This window comes from Lampris incognitus, chromosome 10, assembly GCF_029633865.1.
Source record: "Lampris incognitus isolate fLamInc1 chromosome 10, fLamInc1.hap2, whole genome shotgun sequence".
Taxonomy (NCBI): Eukaryota; Metazoa; Chordata; class Actinopteri; order Lampriformes; family Lampridae; genus Lampris; species Lampris incognitus.
The window spans coordinates 5,658,093-5,673,460 of record NC_079220.1 but is presented as its reverse complement, the minus strand read 5'-3'; the positions used below and the strand labels follow the sequence as shown (position 1 = coordinate 5,673,460).

At 49.1% G+C, this 15,368-nt stretch overlaps 2 protein-coding genes across 2 annotated transcripts in view; one reads left to right on the top strand and one right to left on the bottom strand.

Moving 5' to 3' along the window:
* Positions 1-1,090: 1,090 nt before the first annotated feature.
* Positions 1,091-7,842, bottom strand: hapstr1a (HUWE1 associated protein modifying stress responses a). The gene is made up of 5 exons (XM_056287446.1): positions 7,482-7,842; positions 6,213-6,293; positions 5,771-5,838; positions 5,022-5,232; positions 1,091-1,515 (listed from the first exon to the last, which is right to left on the bottom strand). Exons 1-5 carry the CDS (start codon positions 7,675-7,677, stop codon positions 1,199-1,201), a joined length of 873 nt encoding a protein of 290 aa, XP_056143421.1. The 5' UTR covers positions 7,678-7,842; the 3' UTR covers positions 1,091-1,198.
* Positions 7,843-12,026: 4,184 nt separating this feature from the next.
* Positions 12,027-15,368, top strand: part of usp7 (ubiquitin specific peptidase 7 (herpes virus-associated)) — a 33,670-nt gene continuing 30,328 nt past the window's right edge. The window contains exon 1 of the mRNA XM_056287627.1: positions 12,027-12,247. Within this exon, the coding sequence (XP_056143602.1) occupies positions 12,163-12,247 (85 nt within the window). The 5' untranslated portion in view covers positions 12,027-12,162. The remainder of the gene's footprint in view (positions 12,248-15,368) is intronic.

Below are 15,368 nucleotides of genomic sequence, written 5' to 3'. Positions count from 1 at the left end.
AGGATAATCACACGATCACATCGACAGCAGCTGCTTCTGTAATAAGACTAGGGTCGAGGAAAAGGGATGGGGTCTCCAATCAGGCCGACAAAGAAAACACCCCTTTTTCCCTTTCAATTATCACCCACGACGAAAAAAAAAAGGTGGAGAAAAAGAAAGTGCAGTAGAATTAACTTGGCTATAACTGCTGCGAACAGTGGCAACAAAACTTTTAAACACTGGTTGGTGGTTGAAAATTAAAACCGACCAAGCTAAACCTAACCACTGCTGACGCAGCTTTGTAAGCAGACGAACGGTCTAAAATGTCAGTAGCCTGCTGTTGAGAATTTTGAACTGTCAGTCGAGTGGCCACAATAGTACAACAAATGATGACAGGCAGCAAAGGAGGCAGGAAGATGTCACAAGTGTGCTCCTACTGGCTGATCTAGACGACCAGGTCAGCCTGCCAGACATCACCGATGACGGGCGCCGTCAGCCGAGAGCTGCGATGATGACCACTTGTAACAGAGGGAATAAAACATGTCATTTTAAGCAGGGATGGCTCTCCAACAACGTTGGTTCCGACGTTTGGCAAACGAATGAATTCACTGAGTGTGAGATGATTGGATCATGGCCCTCATTTCCACATTGAGAGGAGTGGGGGGTAGGGGGTGCAGGAGGAGGATGACAGATGTGTCAAGGAACAAGTGGCTTTTTTTTCTTCTTTTTTTTGCCCCTAATGCAGCACGGTGTTCTTCCTCTCCCATCAGTAAGGTCTGTGTCCCAGAATCTGTCGGTGACCATCCTTGTCTCCTTTCAGCCTTGGCTGGACAACGGGAGGACAGTATGAGCTCTTTCAGGTCTCGGAGTCTCCCCTCACGTCCATCGAGAGCTTTTAAGCTCGGAGAAGTGAACTCAACTTACAAGAGTGAGGACAGAGGACAAGGAATAAGGATTCGGTTGCCACTCCAAATTACCCAGCAGTGATTTATTTTCATTTCCGTTTTTCAGGCCAGATTCACCGCACAGCCAGCCATCCAAACATAGGTCCATCCCTCCGTCAGTCTGTCCATCTGTGTGGATGTCTTAAATTCATCCACGCCCACCCCCCCACCCACCACTACACACAAACGCACGCACGCGTGCGCGCACACACGCACGCACACACACACACACGCACACGCACACACACGCACACACACAACAGCAAGTTAGTGAATCAGATCATCCTGTTGCGTTTATGGGTTGGGGAGTCTGTGATGACATCACTGCACTGGGTGGAGTTTCGTTTCCTGGCCCCTCCCCCTGTGGCAGTGCCTGTTGAGTCCAGATGCAGTGCCATCTCCTCGGAGATGAAGGTGTTCAGGTCCACATCATGGAGGCCGTTGCGCCGACCACGGCACACCGTCCCCGGGCCTGCCCCGCTGCCAGCAGTGGCCCCACTGCCATTACTGCCGCTTCCACCTCCGCTCACATGCGTAGGAGACCCTGGAGCCCCTGAACGCACACTGATGCTGGCCATGGCTCCACTCAGACCTGGGAGAGGGGGAGGGAGAGAGAAGGGAGAGAGCCAAGTTAAAGTTACGTTCCTGAAGATGTTTTTTTTCTTTCCAAACTTACTGACTACTTTTCATATATGGGAATTACATTGGTGTTCGGCCGTGCCAAATTCCAGAATTCCTCTATTTGAAATTAAGACAGTCACCAGTGCTGTTGTGTCAGCACCATCCTGATCAAGGAGCAAAAACAACAAAGAAAACCAACCCGGAGCTATTTACCTGTTGGTAAAAGTCTATCTGCTTATTAGCCACAATAACTTCCACAACCAGGCCATGGATCTCTACCCGAATATGGTGGATTGCTCCCTCCAGATTGGGGATGAGTTGGTGCCTCAAAGTGAAGGAGTTCAAGTATCTCCGCGTTTTGTTCACAAGTGAGGGTAGGATGGAGTGGGAGATTTTACAGGCAGATTGGTGCAGCATCAGCAGTAATGAGGACGTTGTACCGGACCGTTGTGGTGAAGAGGGAGCTGAGCCGGAAGGCAAAGCTCTCAATTTACCAGCCAGTCTTCATTCCAACTCTCACCTATGGTCATGAGCTTTTTGGGTAGTGACCGAAAGGGTGAGCTTGCGGATACAAGCGGCTGAAATGAGTTTCCTCCGTAGGGTGTCTGGACTCCGCCTTAGAGATAGGGTGAGGAGCTCGGACATCCGGAGGGAGCTCGGAGTAGAGCCGCTGCTCCTTTGTGTCAAAAGGAGCCAGTCGAGGTGGTTTGGACATCTGATTAGGATGCCTTCTGGGCGCCTTCCTTTGGAGGTTTACCGGGGCACGGCCAACTGGGAGGAGACCCCGGGGGTAGACCCAGAACCCGGTGGAGGGACTACATGTCCAATCTGGCCTGGGAACGCCTTGGGATCCTCCGGGAGGAGCTGGAGGGCGTTGCTGGGGAGAGGGACGTCTGGAGCGCCCTACTTAGCTTGCTGCCACCGCGACCCGACCCCGGAGAAGCGGCTGAAGATGAATGAATGAATGAACTTCCACAACCACTCCCCACCATTTTCTTTATTTGACTAAGCTGACAATGCCAATGTTGTGAACTCTATCACTTTTTATTTGAGTAAACAAATAAGTGTTATGGTCCTAACAGACATTAACCCTTAAAATGAGCAACTGCAAAAGAATTGGTGAATTGAATATTCATAGATTAGCCTTGATCTCAAACACGTCTTCCATACTGACGGTTTCAAAAGCAGTGGTCACGCTGACCTTTAATAAAGTTAAAGTGTTTTTAGATTAGCAGTAGTTTCATTATTCAGGCCAGAGTCTACCCCAGCAGGCAGACACACTGGACAGGCTCACCATTCATACCAGTTGGCAAATAAGAGTCTCCAATTGACCTGACATGCATGTTTCTGGACTGCGAGAGGAAATCCGAGTACCCACACACATAATGGGGCCAACAGCATTTTCTTCAGCCATTTAAATCACTTGAGCTTCTGATTATTTATCCCTATTCAACTGGGGAGAGTCACTTGGTTAAATCTCACTTCTCTTCTGTGACACATTATTTTGATGTCCGCCACTACATAGCATTTGAAGCTCGTCTCTCACATGGACATTTTGAAAAAACGAATTATTTTGCTAACAATGTAGTGCTTTGTTTTCCACTTTCAAACAAATTACAGGTAAATAAAACTTAATTACACTTGTTAAAAAGGTACAATCCGTAACGGCATGGGTCGCCATGGCTATGCGGAATACTGCGACAAAACAAGCCGGTCTACTGACTTGAGAAACCTGACATATCTCACCATCCGGTCAACATTGTGAATTTGAGAAGCGGGGACACAACTGAAAGCCTCAAAAGGAAATGAAAGCAGTGTGGCATCGGCTGGTTTTCTCATTCGCAAGTAATAAAGTGAACAGTGATTCTCAAGTCTGACCAACACTGCAGAAGTGGGGTGGATAGCAGCTGTGTACATTAAATTGTGGATTGTACCTTCGACAAGTTCCAACTCAAAAAACTGCTTCAAAACGTCAACAAGTCTTTGAATACACACAAAACTAAAATAGTCAACAAAATTATGACCTAAAATAATAATAATAAATAAACAATACTTGTCAGGTTCCCAATAGCTTTGCCAGTGCTTTTCTTTACTCTCGATGACTTGGCCCAGAGTCCAATTCCCAGCTTTCAGCATGCGTTTTTTTCCTTCTTCTGAAACGGCCAAACAGCCCTTTTGCACAACTCCCTGTTGAACCAATTTCATTGCTTCCAAGTCTACAAATAACGGTGCTTTCAGCAGCCACATATTCAGAAAGCGTCTTCACTCAACCAGAATAGTCACGTCACTTTATCTAAATTCAAACCAGTCCCAAATAGCTGTTCCAAATTCTTCTTCCACACTTCCATGGTCTTGTCAGCCGTACTCGCCTCAGTTCTTCATTCACAAAAAAATGGCACACTAAGCTAATCTTGCACTTCTTCTGGTTGTAATGTGAGCTTTTCAACATCGGAAAAATAAACCCAAAAGACATCCACTCCAGGTTAGCCTTTTTCCAAGGACAACACACTGCTTTAGGAAGAGTTCCACTGTTACCAATAAAGGAGTCACAGCATTCTCCCAAATCCATCTCCCCAACACTCATTGTTGACTTACAGTTATCTCAGGATGGGGTGCAGTTAATCCTATTTTCACCAATATACTGCAACGTGAGGAAATGTACATTTTCAGTCCTAGCTCATGTGGAAATTGTGAAATGCAAAAGGCATCTGATAGGCAACCGAGGGAGGTGATAACGCTGACACTTGAGTTTCAGTAATCCAAACACAAAATACCTCAAAACAAATCAACCTATCTTGAACCTTATTCTAAGATGTTCCTTTACCAGTCACTGAAGACAGGATTATCCTCACATACTCTGCCATGAAATCTCAATATGCTGCAAATAAATCAAAAACAGATGACCTGTAGGATCTGATTATTTGAATACAGGGCCCATAAATATCTCCACTGCCTTCATTTAAGCAAGGCATTTGCAGACACATGAGGCTAACCAACCGTTAGGGCTGCGAGCATTATTGGCCAACAGATTCACATCTCTGAGCCACATGTAGAAGAGCATGGTTGTAAAAAGACATCCCTCCCACTTATTTACCCATCTATATTATGTGGGGAAAAAAGTTTAAGATCCAATTTAGGTGAGAGCCATTTAAATGCTTAAAGTATATTTTGTAAAGCAACAATTCAGGTACATACACAGGTGTGTATGCAACCTTCATATTCACAAGGAATCTGTGGTACAATATATAAAGCAGAGCCTCCCATCTTAAACAGACAAGACAAGATTTCTATTTCTATTAATTCTTCATTCATCCACTTTTAAAAGAGTCAAGCGGGTAATGTTACAAAGTACACATTGAGGCATAAATCTGTCACCACTCAAGTCTTTGCAGAGATTTGTAAGCAGTTATAAAAAAAACAAAAAACAAAACATAAAAAACATTTTAAAAAAAAGAAAAAGCATTTGCTTCATCTTACCATGAAGTGCTATGGCCTCCCTAAAGGGCTGGAGGTCTGTCTCTACAGATGAACTTGTTTCAGAGGAAGGGTTCGCCCGGCTGGGAGCCACCATTGCTAGCCGGGGGTTGGCCCTGCTACTCCTGGGTGGGGGTGCTTTACCACAAAGGAAGCCGATCAGATCTTCCCTGCGGATGGTTCTCCGACGCTTTTTCACCCAGGCTAATACATCCTGTGAAGCAATGCGAATCACCTTTAATTTCTGTTTTGTTTTGTTTTTTTGCCTTTTCTGAGGCATAATAGGACTAGTAAATATCAGCTAGGCTTGCTGAGTGGTTCTGAGGGAAACAAACTAAATAACTTAGTAGGCCCCACTACCCAAATTTCTGCACTGGAAAATACAAGAACTGGACTAAAGTGTATTTGTCTTTGTTGATTAAGTGCCAGAAACTTGCAATTCTCAAGAACTAAGTAGTGATCACAGAAAACGGCTCCAATGAAGGCGTTCAATAATAGCAGAGGCTGACTAATGTGCTGCATAGCCGCTACCTCTCTATTTGAATTATGTCTTGCTTATTTTGATTTGTTGTTATTCACATCTCTGCAAGACAGAGCGCAGCACTAAGACAGGAATTATATAGTGCCTCCTAACGACTCACGTTTCAAACTTGGTCAAAATTGTTCCCACTACTGAGGTGACTGATATCACATTTGCAGCAAAACATCACAAAAAAAGTACGTTGCACCACATAACTGATAATAAAACGCACCTTGTTGCGACGCTGATGTCCAATCTGAATGCCCAGATCAAAACTCCTTTGGTGGGCTTCCACACTCTCTGGTGGTCGTAGGTGACATGAAAATAAATGCTGAATGAGCTTTTGCAATTAGCTAAAAAAAAACTTTTACCAGCGTTGAGCTTAAGTCTCAATTTAAGGAGGCATACTTCATGGCAGAAAAGACAACAAGTTTTGCACATGGGGAAATCAATATGAGGTTGAGACAGTGTCGAGGTACGTTTACTATTTCAGTGCACAGGATGAGACAAAAACGCCATTGTCTTCATGATCAATTGCAACACTGCATAATGACAACTAGTAATACGCTAAATCACAAGTATAACACATCAGCAACGTGTGTGTGTGGGGGGGGGTGCTAAGTGAACAGGGCAAACTCAAAAGCAGCAGGGGGCCGAAAAAAAAAGGTTCTTACCTTTGTAGAGGTTGGTAACAGCTGTAGCAGCATTCTGAAATGGCACCCACAATGACAGACCCTGCTGGTGGCATACTCTGTCTGCAGTAGCAAACACAACACTGTATGAACAACAGAACCAACACTGTTACAAGTATTTCTGTGCATGCAAAGGAAGATGTTCCCAAATGTTATTAAAGGATAACAACGCGACCCCTTTGGATCCAAACAATGAACTGATTGATCTGACAACGGGCTGTCAAGACTAATGAGAGGCTGATAACCCGTACGGCTGGCGTCGAGTCCAATTTTCTTTCGCCATTTTGTCTTGCATCTTGCATTGCACACACAGGCTTTAGCATGAAAATAACTATCGGATGACAACTCGGCAGCTCGCTGCTAGGCTAGCGCCAGCAGCCCAGCCCCCCCCCCCCCCAACTTGACTCCGCACTCGAGTCGGGGGGGGGGGGGCTGCAATACAAACGCAATCGCCCCTTTCCCTGCACACGTTAGGGCTAGCCCGGCTCGGTTTCTCTCTCTCTCTCTCCCTCTTTCAGATCGGTGTTTGTGGACGGGCGCACACACTGCGCGATAAACAACTCAAAACACAAGCCGTCACGTCCTCGCCATTTTGCCCGAGTGGCAACACTAAGAAAAAAGTGCCCACTCAGCACCACACCAGACTACCGAGAGACAGGTGCGATGGGCGCCTTTTCGCATTTCAACACGCCGGATTCACGTGTTACCCCCAACTAGACCGGCCATGGGGGGGTGGGGAGGGAGGGGAGGCAGCGGTGACAGCGCAGAGGTGATCTGACAGGGGAACGTCGCCGAGTGCCGATTGTTGTCACCGGCGCCATTTTGTAACTTAGCCCCGGCTAACGTAACGTTAGCTCGACGCTGCCCCCCCCCCCCCCTTGTAAACACCGACGCAGACCTCGGCGAGAATTGCCCGTCGCCGGTGTAACGCGGCTCTCGGGAGGCCGGCGGCCAGCGAGCGGAGCACCTGTAGATACGCACCGGGGGGGGGGGAGGAATCGCGAGGGGGTGAACGGGTTCCCAACGTAAGCTAAATTTAGCCCCCCCCCCCAGCCCGGTCAGCTGCTACGTAGCGCCGTTAGCCGACGAGCTAGCTTCCCCCGTACCCCCCGTGTGAAGCTAACGCAGGCTTTCGTATCTACGGTAGCTAGCGGGCTCGAAGTTAAGTCAAACTGGGGGTGAGGGGGGGAGAGGGGAAGGGGGGAAGAGAGAGGGGGGGGTAGAGAGGCAGCGAAAGGCGGCGGTCCGGACCTTTGTATAATTGCGCGACAGCTGTGGCCGAATTCTGGAAGAGGTGCCACAGTTTATCTTGGTCGTTATCGGCCTCCTCCTCGCTGGGCTCCCTCTGCTCCGCTTCGGCCAAACACTGCCGCTCCCATTTGGAGAACCAGTGCTCGGGTCCGTGTTCCTGAATCTCCGGGTCTCCGTCTTCCTTCCTCTCCTCCATTTACTACACGTCAAACTCGGGGAAACACGGTTTTTTATTGTGTTAGGAGGATGAAAAACGCCCGAAGGGGTGAACACATTTACATCAGTGAATTCATGAATGCCACTAATGTGCTAACGTTACAGACAGCAACGTCGACATCCGGGCCCCCCCCTGCGGTCGCGGGCGAAACGCTCAACTATTTGACTCGCAGCCCCGACGTCGGGCTCATATATGCGGGGCGAACTAGCTTGCCGTGCGACTTGCCCCGCCTCTTTATCGAATCCCTCGACGACCATTGGATATGCGGGCTTCGAGGGGGGCGCGCCGGGTTGTCTTGCGGGGACGTCATTGGCTCGACGGTACATCCGTCACGCTGGTGACAAAAGAACCTCCGCAAACATTTCCCGTCGCAAAGCTTGCGTGAGAAAAAGCGTTTTGTCATAAATTACTCGCGGTGGGGGAAATAAAAGACACATGCACGGCTTCCGCACATCGCCGATGACACGCGTGACGCTTCTAATGTTGACAGGTTCCCCTAAAAAAAAAAAAAAACACACACACAAAAAAAACAAAAACAAAAAAAAACAAACAAAAACAAACAAGTATTCATGGTAACAGAATTGCATAAAGATCCCAGTGGACCAGCAGGTATCTATTGGGAGACTCCTATCAAACGTCTATCTAGCTTTTTGCACAACTTCAGAGCTCACACTTATTCGTTTATTTGTATGATAAGGCGGACCGATTGCGTCAAAGATTCGTTGTCTTACTGTATTCAAAATCGCAGTAAAAGCTCGACTGAACGCTCCAACAAAAAAACACACACAATGAACGACACTGCCCAAGCGGTAGCAGCGTGTAAGTGCAATCGCTGAACTACCGCGTTCCCCCGGTAGATGTCGCTGTTTCCCGGTAATGTTGAAACAACTCTGGAGCGGCGCTGTCGTTGTTTGGACGGCGGACTTGTCAGATATGCTGAGTATGGAGCTGCCAGGGAAGAGGAGAAGAGGAAGGCCAAAGAGGAGGTTTATGGATGTGGCGAGGGAGGACGCGCAGGTGGCTGGTGTGACGGAGGAAGATGCATGAAGACGGGAAGAGATGGAAACGGATGATCCGCTGTGGCGCCCCCTAGCGGGAGCAGCCGAAAGTAGTAGAGCAGCAGGAGTAGGACTTTGTCAGATAACGGTTATAGCCCCAACTGGCAAGAATAAATCTTCGCTATTTCACCACATTACACAATTAATGATGACCTGTAATTTTTAATCATTGGTTCGACAGAAAGCACTGTGTGAAATCATGTGCAGAGTTTGTCGATAAACTTCTAATCTCATATTTCCAAAATAGTTGGTTCATTGGTTGTTCTAATGTCTAGACACCATGTACACTGCCCGATTTAAAAGCACTTTAATAGTAACTCGTGTGAAACCGATTCCTTTGACTGCTCGGGCATCCAGATCAGATTTTCTGTTCAAAATGAAAAAAAATAAAATAAGATCACCGATTATTTTACAGAAATTCCAGAGAGGCTGGTCCAAATGAGCAAACCGATCATAAGGAATGCCACGAGTTGTCAACACAGTATCATGCTTACTTGTGACGTATAATCTAATTGTGGTGTCAAACAACGTTTATGGTTTTCTTTCTATAAAGTAGCTTGTTAAATGTTACTGAAACCAGAACTGGGGCTCTATATATAAAGATAGATGTAGGGGGGGGGATTAATACATTTCAGTACAAGCCTGTTTGGTGCCATGCAGTCGTCAACTGTCAATGTGATTTAAAAAACATTTTTTTATATGTAAAACTTTGTTAAAAGAAACACTAAACGATAGGAAAAGTGCTCAACAAATAAGGAGCAAAATAATCTTGACAGCTGATGGTCGTTTATGGCATGAAACAGGCTGTCTCATAAAGAATTGACTTGAATCACTGGATGTATATATACATATATATATATATACTAGAAGAGCCCCGCTACAATGTAGCGGTTTGGTTATCCACCCGTCTAAATCTCCCTCCTCTTCATCCTGCCAGCTAACCGCCTTCCCCCTGCCCCTAACCCCCCCCCCCCACTCCAACTCCCTCCCCCCAAATGCTCAGAATCATCTGAAATGCCGAGAAAAGTTATTTTTAGCCATTTTTAGAAAATGCATATTTTGCATAATTATGCATAATTATTATAATTATTATAATTTTCTGCTATTTTTCTTGTCCTCTCTGGAACAATACCTACCACCTCCAAAAAAAAGAGGATCGTAAGCGCATTTTTGCAAAAATGCATTTATTTTGCATAATGCCAAAACATTTCTAAGTCCCAGAAAAAAAATTTTTATAGGTGAAAAATCAAAGATGCTCAGAATCATCTGAAATGCCGAGAAAAGTGGGTTTTTTGGCCATTTTTAGAAACATGCACATTTTGCATATTTATGCATAATTAATTATGCTAACCGCCTTCCCCCTGCCCCTAAACCCCCCTCCCCACTCCAACTCCCTCCCCCCAAATGCTCAGAATCATCTGAAATGCCGAGAAAAGTGGTTTTTAGCCATTTTTAGAAAATGCATATTTTGCATATTTATGCATAATTTTAATTTTCTGGGATTGTTTGCAAAAATGCATTTATTTTGCATAATGCCGAAACATTTCTGTCCCAGAAAAAAAAATTATAGGTGAAAAAAAATCAAAGATGCTCAAAATCATCTGAAATGCCGAGAAAAGTGTATTTTAGCCATTTTTAGAAAAATGCATATTTTGCATATTTATGCTTAATTAATTATGCATAATTTTAATTTTCTGCTGTTTTTTATAGGTGCCCCCGATCATCCCCGATAACCTCCAAAAAGAATCAAGGCCCCAAGTGCTTTAGTTTGGCCGTTTATAGACTCTCACACCACACACCAGACACAAGTTGCGACAATACAGGAAGGAGTAGAGATATATTGTAGCGAATTCAGTCTAGCGGTTAGCGATGTCTCCTGCGGAGCGGGCGACACGGGTTCGCTTCCCGGCCGCGGCAGTTCCCGTGGTCGCGTCGTCTGCCCGAATTCGCTACTATATATATATATATATATATATATATATATATATATATATATATATAAACTTAGCATGATATCCAAAAATGAAACTATAACTCTCAGAAATCACTGGATTCAGCCAACGAACGGCCGCCGGAGGCTAACAACACGAATTTATCGATGAGTCAATAGGGGCCATATTGGGGGGGGCATATTGGGCCCCCCCCATTCATTGGCCCGCCATTAGCCCACCCAACGGGTAAACCGTCCGTTATTCGCAACCGGCCGCTATGACAGTTTTCTCCCCCAGATAGCGGCTATCACTCGCATCGATCCAAGATTCTGCCCCACGCGAACAGCCCCCACCCACCCAGCCACCCCCCACCCCGGAGCCCGTCTCGGCCAGCGCGGCGAGCCTCTCAACGCCGTCCGCGAGCGCCCCCCCCCCCTGCGCGCGACTCGGTTCGGCTCTCCATGCGGATGTGACATTTCGGAGAAGAGCGCGACCGCCATTTTGAGCTTTTACCTCGACTCAACATCCCGAGCCGCGGGAGCGCGTTGGAGAAGGCACCAGGCTATGACCGGGCACATTCTCGCTCACTCGTTAGGCTTGTGAGGAAATGCGACGGGCCGCTCCGCATCGCCGTTATCTCGTCGGGTGGCTTTAACGCGCGGCGAACTCCCGAAGTCGGAACCGCGGCGAACTCCCGTCTCCCCCCCCCCCGTCCAACTTCCGAATCCGAGAGAGAGAGAGGTGCCCGTTTCCCCAATTAGAAGCCGTTTTGAATGGACGGCTTCTTCCTCCGCTCTCCCCCAGCCGAGGGACAATCGGAGGAGCGCGCAGACGGGGGGCACCGCGGGGAAAGCCGTTAGCGGACGAGCGCCTTTATTTCAACCGTCGTCAGACCCTCTAATCGCGGGTCGGCTGCCCGGCGTCAGGTAGCTCGGCTGGAATAAACCAGCGTTGATTGTCTCCGGGCCGTCGGCGGCGGCGAGAGTTGTCTTCCTCCCTCCCTCTCTCCTCCTCCCCCCCTCCCCCTTGTTTCGACTATTACCCCCACGTTTGCCGGGGTTAAAGCCGGATTGATCCACCTAATTCCGCGGGTCTCCCTCCCTCCCGCCTCGGAGCGCCTCTCGGAACACATCCTCCTCCCCCCCCCCCTCCAGCCGTCGGCGACTCGCACCCATCCAGGCGCCGAGATTGGGCGAATAGCGAGCAAATACGTCCGCGTTTCTCTGCCTGCTCCCCCGCCGACCTCCCACCCTCAGTCCCCGGCGCCGACGACGGAAAAGGCCGAGGTCGCGCTAGAGCAGGCCCAGCCGCCGAGGCTCGACCTGTCCACCACCCCTCCTCCTCCTCCGCGTCCTCCGACGCCCCACCGACAAGCCCAGACCCGGTTCCCCGCCGAACCGACCCCGGACAAGGTCGAGGGGAACAAAGACACCGCCAGGCAGCAGCAGCAGCAGCGCACCACCGCAGCGGCCGACATGAACCACCACCACCACCCCCAGCAACAGCAGCAGAAAGCCGGCGAGCAGCAGCTCAGCGAACCCGAGGACATGGAGATGGAGGGTAAGGAAAACCGGCCGCGGGGAAGCGAGCCGCGCGTGTGTTTAGACGGCTGGTGACTGCGAGTTCGCCGGGTGCGGGTCCGGCTCCGGGTCCGGGTCCGGCGGAAGCTCGTCTCCCAACTTCACGGTAAACACGCAGGCCCGGGTTGCTAAGCGGGGGGGTAGCCGGCCGCTCTGTTAGCAGACCGGTGCGCCCCTCCGTTCCGCCGACCTCGCTCGAATGCGGCGATACGTGCTGCCGGTTCCTCCATATTTATTAGAGAGAAATAACCCCGAAAACTCGGGGAGTTGATTTGAGTCCCACGACCTCGATAGTTGCGGGGGGGGGGGAGGGCCGCGACACCGAATCATTCATTCGGGTCTGTGGTCTGTTGTCGGCGAAACCACCGCGGTGCGGTGACGCCGTTTCCCCGCGGCCGTCGTGTCGTGTACCGCCGTGGGGGGGGGGACCCACTCGAGACCCCCCCCTGACGCGTGTCCGCGTTTAAAATGTTTGTAAACACCGGCTCAGCCCTCCCGGGCCCCGTGCGTTGCAATTAACGCCGCAATTAACGACCCTCCGTAGCCGTGGCAGGTACTTCCCATCCCGGGCTAATCGGTTGGTCTTGTTGTTGTTGTTTTTTTGACAGTCATCCGTTAAGGGTGAGGAGGCCGCATCGCGGCGTTTAAACGGGTCACCTAATAACAAATAAAGAGGCGGCGTAACGTGGAGCCCGTCGACAACGGCGACACAAGCCCCCCCGCTAGCTTTGCCTCGTTAGCCCCGCTAGCTAATAATGCCCGGTGGCCGTCTGGGGGGGGGGGGCGAGAAAGCGGCTAAGCGGGCCTGGGAAGTACGTTGTCGGTGAACGATACTGAGGTGAGGTGAGGTGGAGGGGTGGGTGGGGGTCCTTGTGTGTGTGTGTGATTTGCACTCTTTGATTGACGCTTTTCCACGACTCAAAAGGTGAACGTAGCGCGGAATACGGCTCACACTGGACTCGCCGAGGCGGCTAACGGGTTAGCTCGATCGCATTAGGGGCCCTGTTGACTCGCCAAGGCTAGCATGCTATGTAGCGCCTAGCCGAGGGGGGTGTGTGTGTGTGTGTGTGTATGTGTGTGTGTGTGTGTGTGGCGTCCCAAAATGGTGGCTCGCACCGTCGCTTTTTTGCCTCGGTAAGGTCGCGGCTGCGGATCGCAACTTAAAGCGTCGTGCGGCTTCTTTAACTATGTCGAGTGATGCGGATTTACCGGTTTTTTTTACGAAACTAACTGTGCACCAGCTAAATTGCGACCCCCTCCCCCAGTATTGAGCATAGCATTAGCGGGTACGTGTAAATCCAGTGACGGCCTCGCCGAGGCTAACGGCTAGCCCGCTAGCCTCGCCGAGGCTAACGGCTAGCCCGCTAGCCTCGCCGAGGCTAACGGCTAGGCCCGCTAGCCGCTTTGCGTCGATCGCCAGTTGCGCTAAATTGGCCGCGTGTGCGTCATTTTTGAACACGTCTCGTGTGTTTTGCGCGTGCGGGTCGTTCTGACCCGATGGCCGCCCCGGCGGTGATGGTAAATTAGGCAGAGGGGGCGGCAGGCGGGGGGGGGGGAGGGTACAGTGTTAGGGACCGTGCTGCGCTGCGGCAGTGCAGGCCCGCATGGGAGGCTCGCCTCGGCTCGGCTCGGCTCGGCGGCGCGGGGATTTGCTGCTTCATTGTGTATGAAGAAACGGACGCGTGGGGGCTCGCCATCTTTAATGGCGTCTTGTTTTGGTCGGCTCGTTTTGGAGTCGGGATCACGTCCGTCGCCGTTTTGCGAGTAGTGCACACGGGGAGAAGGAGGGGGTCCCCCCCCCTTTCGCAGCAGTTCTTGCTCGATTTCCCCGCTGGCGTTACGGGCCAGACAGGCTGATGGAGGCCCTGAGCATCACTGCGTCATTCAGTCCTTGTGATTAGATGATGTGTTTATGTTGGCCCAATGCCCCCCCCCCCCCGCCGCACATAACCCCCAGAATGTAATGCAACAGCTTTTATTCCTGTTTAACGTTAATTCGTTTAAAAACAAAATGACCCCCCCCCCCCACCACCACCACCACGTTATTAGCAGGTGCACCCATCCAAATGTATTTCGTGCCAGATCATAACATCATGAACTCCATATGATACTAGTAACAAGCCGGAGCCTAATTTGGTACATGTAAGCAGCGAGATGTGACCATAAGAATACCACTCGCAAACCCTGGTGTAAATTCCCTTATGCTATTAAGGCTCGAGAGATTTGCAGTGAGCTCCCCCAGTTAATGCAACCACAGTGCCACTCATCTACTTTGTACGCCAGGATTGTCTGCTGACTGATGCTGGACTTTTGCTGCCACAGGGTCAGTTTGTTGATTTTTTTTTTTTTTTGCACTGGTTGTCTGGTGGCCCCCTCGTCCACATTTTAGTGCTGATGCCGATGGCGGCCATTGAATACTGGGGAAGATTATGGGAATGGTTATAGCTTTGTTTGGAAAGATACTGTTATTTTTTTAAATTGATGTCTTTTCAATACAGTTGTCGATCTCTTCTATTCTGGCCGTTGGGGTGCTTGTGTGCAGGTCAGCGAAAAAGGTGTTCAAGGCAACTGAAGCGTTGTTTGCGGTATTCCCTACAGTGTAGTTTTTATATTGACTAGTAAATATTAATGAGTTTCTGACCATCAAAAAATTGGCCTCATTCTTCATAGTCCTCATCCTCAGACTATTCCCAGACTTAATTCCTCAGTATTTAAAAAGAGATAAAGCTTAGCATAGTATGTGTCAGATTGTATTTTCATTGGGTTGTATTAACTTTGTAGTTGGAAGTCAAACACGAATCTGCGGACAACTTCAACAAGTTCATCCCAAAAGGGTACCTTTTTTCCAACGATTTCAACATTTCCATACCTTGTTTTTCTATAGGGTTTAGGGCTTGGGCTCCCATCCTGAACCTGAAAACTGCTTTATTTTGTTACCTTACAATATTACTTTACAATAAAGTGCCTCTGACATTGATTGGGATGTATAGTTGGTTTACATAAGAGAGTAATGTTTTTGCGAAGCAAATATGAGTTATGCAGACTCTCTCATACCACCTAGCTAGCTTGTTGCAGTGCTCCATCTAATTTGGGCAAATGGG

Bases quoted from the DNA above. Each gene is read 5' to 3' on its own strand.
- hapstr1a (XM_056287446.1), bottom strand. From the start codon at position 7,677: ATGGAGGAGAGGAAGGAAGACGGAGACCCGGAGATTCAGGAACACGGA. The intron at 5,839-6,212 runs GTAAGAACCTTT...TACGACCACCAG, and splicing joins TGTTACCAACCTCTACAAAG to AGAGTGTGGAAGCCCACCAA. The intron at 5,233-5,770 runs GTGCGTTTTATT...ATTGCTTCACAG, and splicing joins GACATCAGCGTCGCAACAAG to GATGTATTAGCCTGGGTGAA.